Here is a 7,416-nt window from a genome sequence, read left to right as displayed (position 1 = left end):
ATAAATGCCCAATAAATATTGCTGATTGTATGTGTTGCATGGTGTGGTGACCTGTCCAGACCCCTTTACCATGCTGGAACATTCCTCCCCAGCTGCTCTCAGTTTGGGCAGCTAAGTGCTCACAGCTCTCTCGCTTTTCTGAAAACTGGAGATTTGCCCTTAGAAGATGGGAACTGCTTCACTTGGGAGTTATCTCCCCTCTGTGGCCCCCAGCTGATGACTGATTGATAAGGGGTACACAAGGCTACTTCACTTGCCTCAAGGGTGAGGGAAAGCTGGTGCAGTTTATGCTCCAGAATCCTGGGATCAGGCCAAGGCTAGACTTTATCTGAGCTTACATCCACTGGGTTCCCTTCCTTCTCTGTCCTGTTTCATTCCTGCCCTCAAAGCCTTTTCCCGAATTAGTCATACCCTTAATAAATTACGTGGCACTGAATCCCTGTCTCAGGTTCTGTTTTAGAGAACCTGACCTAAGACATTTGGTGCCATGAGTGGTCCTAGGAAGCTGACTGTAACAGTGGGTTGTGGAGTTGCTCACTCACCATGAGACAGTGAGGACCCCGTGACTGATGGTCCCTGGCATATGGTACCTGCCAATCACAGACATTCACTTGTGAACTGGGATGGGATAAGGGTAGAAAGGGATGTACTGACTTCTGTAAGGTTTGGGACAAACAGGAATATAATGTAAGGATTATGGAATTGGATAGCTCTTGCTGAAAGCCACTGACTACTTGAAGAGAAAATAACAAGGCATATGACCACCAATTTAATGCAAAGTCTAAGTTTCAGAGGGTCTCTTTGGTAGCATTGAAAGAGACCTTCACCTCCTGCAAACAGAATCAATCACAGAACTGAAGTTCAAGTATAAGAATTAATAATTGACTTAATCCTAGCACTTTTGGAAGCAGAGGTGGGAGGATCTCTTTAGGCCAGGAATTCAAGACTAGCCTGAGCAAGAGTGAGACCCTGCCTCTATCAAACAAACAAAACCAAAAATTAGCTGGGCTTGGTGATGCGTGCCTGTAGTCCCAACTACTTGAATGAGGCAGAAGGATTGCTTGAGCCCAGGAGTTTGAGGTTGCAGTGAGCTATGATGACACCACTGCACTCCAGCCTGGGTGACAGAGCGCAACCCTGTCTCAAAAAAAAAAAAAAAAAAGAAGTCAAGAAAAATAGAACTTAAGCAAAGCTCTGATGGGGAAGAGGTGGAAGGAATGGGAAGATATGAGTAGCTGTGCTTGAGCACTCTACACTCCTAGTTTCCCTTTAACTCTGGCCCTGCAAAAGTGGCCCACATTGTTGGAAAATAGAACCTTTTCCCTGCTTTGAAGAAGCATCAGCCTAGCTCACAGCAACCTCAAACTCCTGGGCTCAGGCGATCCTCCTGCCTCAGCCTCCCAAGTAGCTGGGACTACAGGCATGCACCACCATGCTCAGCTAAGTTTTCCTACATATATTTTTAGTTGGGCTGCGAATTTCTTTCTATTTTTAGTAGAGACGGGGTCTCGCTCTTGCTCAGGCTGGTCTCGAACTCCTGACCTCAAGTGATCCTCCCGCCTCAGCCTCCCAGAGTGCTAGGATTACAGGCGTGAACCACTGCACCCAGCCCAGGAGGTGGGATTTATCCCTGCCCCCTAATGACTTTCTCCCAAAGAACAGAATATGGAAAATGGAAATCAGTAGCTTTATGGTGGAGAAACTGGCACACAGTGCCATGTGAATATCACATATTCCCTGACACGATGCAACAAAAAGGGCACTTCCCTCTATGATATTCTTTCCAAAAGCTCAAAAATCCCAGTGTGACCATAAGAAAAACATCAGACAATTCCAAATACGTAAGATATTCTACAAAATACCTAATAATCCTCCAAACTGTCAGGGTCATGAAAAACAAGGAAAGATTGAGAACATGTCATAGATGAGAGGACACTAAGGACACATGACCACTAAACACAACATGGTATCCTGGACTGAATCCTGGTACAGAAAGAGGATATTAATGGAAAAATAGGTGAAACATAAAGTTTGGAGTTTTGTTAGTAGTAACATATCAATCTTGGTTTTTTAGTTTTGACAAATGTGTCACAGTAAAAATCCCCTAATTAATACATAAATTCAACACACTCCCAGTCAATATCCTAACTGGCTTTTTGGTATAAACTAAGTTAATTCTAACATTTATATAGAAATGCAAAAGGCTTAGTAGTCAAAACAACTTTGAAAGAGAGGAACCAAGTTGGAGGAGTTATATTACCTGATTTCTTTTCTTTTTTTGAGACAGTCTCACTCTCTCGCCCCAGCTAGAGGGCAGTGGCGTCATTGTAGCTCACTGCAACCTCAAAAGGCTAAAGCAATCCTTCTGCCCCAGCCTCCTGAGTAGCTGGGACTACAGGCATGTGACACTATGCCCGGCTAATTTTTTCTATATGTATTTTTAGTTGTCCAGATAATTTCTTTCTATTTTTTTAGTAGAGACGGGGTCTCACTCTTGCTCAGGCTGGTCTCGAACTCCTGGCCTCGAGCGATCCTCCCACCTCAGCCTCCCAGAGTGCCAGGATTACAGGTGTGAGACACCGCGCCCGGCCAAGACAGGATTTTTTTTTTTTTTTTTTTTTTTTTGAGACAGAGTCACTCTGTTGCCCAGGCTAGAGTGAGTGCCGTGGCATCAGCCTAGCTCACAGCAACCTCAGACTCCTGAGCTCAAGCAATCCTCCTGTCTCAGCCTCCCGAGTAGCTGGGACTACAGGCATGCGCCACCATGCCCGGCTAATTTTTTTTCTATATATATTTTTAGCTGTCCATATAATTTCTTTCTATTTTTAGTAGAGATGGGGTCTCGCTCTTGCTCAGGCTGGTCTCGAACTCCTGAGCTCAAACGAACCGCCCACCTCGGCCTCCCAGAGTGCTAGGATTACAGGCGTGAGCCACCGCGCCCGGCCCAAGACAGGATTTTTGATTGAGAAGGCCCCACAAAAACTGTCATGGTCCTTAAGCATGGTGCTTGTGCAGAAAATTGCAACCTAGAACTTGACCAAAGGCCAATTTTCACCAATCAACAAGACAGACAAATCTTAATTCTGGGTAGAGGAAACTAAACAAAGCAGTCCCTAAAGACACAAAGATAAGACTTCTTTTACATAGTCTCTTTTGTCCCTGTCTTGGTCAGGTTGGATTCTATTAAATATTTCACAGCGCACAGTGCTCCAACTGTACCACTAACCCTAACACTTGCCCTGTACTGAAGTGTGCAAACTCCTAATTTCAGCTGTGGTTCTCAATATAGCTCATGGAAATTTTGCATTCAGTACCTGTTGATTTTGCAGTTCTCAGGTCTGTAAGATGCTCGTTGCTTCTCTTATACAATGACTTGAGGTCATGTCAGTTTCACAACTGTTGGTGGTGCCCTGTCACCTGGTTTTACTATAGATGCTATCCATGGGTTTCAGTTTTGCAGTCCTAGTTGCCATGTGTTTTCAAGGAGGGATTTGGGGAGATTCAAAAATTATGCCGCTCTGATCATTGTCTTCTCTCTGGTGTCCTTTTTGATAACAACGAAAACCACAGAAATAGCCCAACAGACTACCTAAACATCTCATTAGCTAGAATCATAACACACACGCTTCCCTAAATAAACCCCATGTCAGGAGGATGGTGTTAATTTCCTTGGATGGCCAAACCTAGATTAGCATCAAGACTCACTTCTTGGAATTAGAAAGAAAAGGGAAAAGCACATAGACACCTAGAAGGCAAGTAACAGTATAAACAGGGCTCTGCCAGAAAAGCAGCAGCAAGGCAGCAGTGCTGGACAGAGGAATAGATTTCAGTATAAAACTAAGATGTTAAGAACACTATTTTTCAAAATTATTGATAGTAATTCACAGAACTATTAATATATTTTATATCACCACCTTGTACACACACATTCATGTAACTCAAACAAGTTTCATCAAACAATACTATGTAGTAAAATAAAAACCTAGTTAATTCCAAATATAATTTTATTAACATTTAAATACAACATACCAAAACAATCCCTTAAAAAGTACAAACACAACATTTTGTGAAGATTTTATTTAATGTGATGGGTGTGCTTGCCTGTTCATAAGTTCCTTCCAGTCAGGAACGCATGAAGACAATGCCACCCGCATGTCTGGTGCACTATTGAGCCTATTTCTTTTCTTTGTTTTCAATCGTGTCAAGATTGAAAATCCTAGTTCACACAAGTAAGTAGTTGTGAATGGTAATAACAGCAATATACTCTTACTACTCAGCAATGGAAATTCACCTTTAATCTTAATCCAAAATGCTGATAAACTTAATGTCTTATAATAATTCTTCAGTGTGAATGATGAACTGAGCTGTAATAATTCATTCTCTTCTTCAGGCTCCAAGTTTAACTCAATTATTGATGCTGGGTTTTGAAAAGCAAATGGATCTTTCATCCAAATATTTTCCTTTAACGATTCAAATTTCTCTTGTGGAAAATAATAACTAAAGGTTTGAGACAAAGAGGTAAGATGTAACAATATCTCTAATTTTATGTCTTTTAAGCAGTCTTCATTAATAATGTTCTCTTCAATGTGTTGCAACAATGTTGGGAACATATAGTAGCTGGGGTGATTACTTTTAAGTCTTGCTTGCCACAACGATAATGTCTTTTGGAATCCTAGAATATGTTCAAGATATTGAAATATATCATTGTTTTTCCCCTGTATTTTCAAATTTAATTCATTAAAAATGCCAAAAATATCACTTAAATATGCCAATTTTGTTACCCAAATGTCATCTTCAAAAATATTTGCCAAATGAGATTGCTTTTCAATGAGAAAAATGTAAATCTCATTCCTGAGTTCATACACTCTGCTCAGTACTTTTCCTTGAGACAACCAACGAACTTCTGTATGAAACAGTAAGTGGGTATGGTTAACTCCAATCTCTGAACAAAATATTTCAAGAAGTCGGCTGTTCAATGAACTTCCTTTAATAAAATTAACAATTTTCACTGCATTTTTCAATACATCTATTAGACTTTGTGGAATTTCTTTGGATACCAAAGCTTCTCGATGAATAAAACAGTGATTCCAAAGAGCATTGTTATGGGTTGCTTCCAGCAATTTTTCAATAACTCTGCTATGTTTTCCAGTCATATTTGCTGCTCCATCACTTGAAATTCCTTTACAATTTTTCCAGTCTAATTTATACTGACCAACAATGCACTTTTCTAGTTCATTAAATAAATCTAATCCAGTTATATGTGAACTTAAATTTAAACAACATAAGAGATCCTCTACAAAATCATCTTGCCACACATATCTGACATAAACCAAGAGTGTTGGACAACTTGCAACATCAGTACTCTCATCAAGTTGGATTGCAAAGTCTACACCAGACTGTAGCCGTGTAATAAGCATTGCTTCCAAATGTTTTGCAATAGTACAGATTCGACGAGATATCGTATTATCACTAAGAGGTATAGTTCTTAGTTTATCAGCTGATTTATCATCAAAAATTGTACGTACCATATCCATACATGCTGGAAGTATAATTTTTTCAGCAGCTGTGTGGGCCATTTTCTCTTTTGCCACTCGATATGCAACTAAATATGATGATAGTAAGGCTCTCTCATTCATAGTTGTAGAGCGGCTAAGAAATTGTGGTGATGACTCTACATTATTTTTTTCCCTTTGAAAATGGTCTTCTTCATCTTCATCTTCCTCCTTCACCTTCACTATCACTATGCCTTCCATCTCCTGGGTAGCTTGGGGAGACAAATCTGTAATATCTTTTGATTCAGCAGTCATGATTCAGGTTAAAGGAACAGGCCTACTTGATCCAAACAGGGTCTGTCTTGTAGGGCTGTCCTTTGTGACCTAGGAGGTTTTATGAGATTGGTTTCTGCTATCCTGCAGGGTAGAAAAATTTAATGGCAGTATTAAAAAGCAACATTGTATTGCTATGCCACTAACAACTTACACAATTCACTAAATCCAGTGTTGTGACATGGTAAATGCTGAGTAACCGTCATTCATGCTAGCTGTGTGCCAGGCAGATCTAGTACATTACATACACAGCTCTTTTAACACCTATCGAAACCTAATGAGGTACACATGATTATTAGTCCTGTTTTACAGACAAAAAATAGAAGCTGAGAAAGATTAAATAAGTCTAACAACACATAGAACCAGTACTCAAACCCAAGTCTGAAGCCAGTGTCCTAAGTATACTGTTATATAGCCAAATCAAAAAAGTGATCTGGTAGCTCTTAAAAGTAATCACCAAGTAGGGTACACAAGATGATCCACTGGGGCACAGGGAAAAGAATTAGAATTAAGAAGAAATTAAGCTGTATAATTACATGAATACGGGAACATTTCATGTTACATAGAACCATGAGTTATTCTAGAGGGAGAATGAGATCTCAAAGCAGATGGGGGCTGACAATGTACCCTCATTTCCTTGCTTCTAGTATATTGCAATGTTTTACTGTTTATGTGAGCCTAGTGGATTTACAGATATTATTTGGTTTTACTAAACTAACCCTCAAAATTAGTCAGATGGCTTCATTGATTCCTGCAAAGTAATAATAGCAAGTATGTCAAGGATGGATTGGATGGTCCCAAGAATAGCTATCCAATGAAGGATGCTCCAAGAATTCATTGTTTTGACTAACTTTATCCACTAATGGAAGCTAATGCAATTCCTGCAAATCTTAATTTCATTCTTTTATTCATTAATCTGTAAGAACCATTACAGAAAATGTCTCTCAAATTTATCCCCTGCCCCATGTCCATTTGTAAACTAGAATTGGGGCTCTCATTACCTCTAGCATAGATCACTGCAATAACCTACTTAGCTGCAACTTCTCCCTGTTCCAAATCAAACTACATAATTGGGTCTGAACAGTATTGCCAGAATACAGCTGTGAACATATCACTCTCTTCTCTCAAAAATTAAGCATAAATCCCATTCTAAGGTCACCATACCATGACAATCTTCAAGTCTTTCCTCCTATTTCTTTACAGACTCTATACTTGACCCAAATTGGACTCACTGTTCAACATGTGTTGGTTTCCCATCTTCATCTGTTTTCCTGGAACATCTCCCTCCCTAACTCCACCTCTCAAAAGTCTACCCTTTCTTGAAAAACATTAACCACTTCCTGACAGCTCTAATTTTTCTTTTTGTCCCATCTTATAGCATTTCTAGTATTTGTCATCATTTGTGTTTCCATTTTTACCCTCACCTTCTAACTATTATATTTTCTGTGCTCATTTCTCTTCATTTTTAGTGACATAGCTCCTGAAAATTCCATTCTGTCCCTCACGGTGGCAATATGAATCAAAATGAAGGGAATCCAAGGAGGAGGAAAAACTGAAAGAGATAGGGCTGCAGTCAGAAGCACAGTCACTC

At 39.8% G+C, this 7,416-nt stretch overlaps 1 protein-coding gene across 1 annotated transcript; it reads right to left on the bottom strand.

The window, feature by feature from the left end:
* Window positions 1–4,079: 4,079 nt before the first annotated feature.
* On the bottom strand, window positions 4,080–5,807 carry FAM200A (family with sequence similarity 200 member A). Its single transcript, XM_069486509.1, has one exon. It carries the CDS (start codon window positions 5,805–5,807, stop codon window positions 4,080–4,082), a length of 1,728 nt encoding a protein of 575 aa, XP_069342610.1.
* Between the last annotated feature and the right edge of the window lie 1,609 nt (window positions 5,808–7,416).

Source organism: Eulemur rufifrons, chromosome 14 (assembly GCF_041146395.1).
Source record: "Eulemur rufifrons isolate Redbay chromosome 14, OSU_ERuf_1, whole genome shotgun sequence".
NCBI lineage: Eukaryota > Metazoa > Chordata > Mammalia > Primates > Lemuridae > Eulemur > Eulemur rufifrons.
The sequence above is the reverse complement of the archived record's forward strand: the minus strand, read 5'-3'. Positions and strand labels throughout refer to the sequence as shown.

What these genes read in the sequence shown, in the direction of transcription:
- FAM200A (XM_069486509.1), bottom strand. Translation starts at nt 5,807, where the DNA reads ATGACTGCTGAATCAAAAGATATTACAGATTTGTCTCCCCAAGCTACC.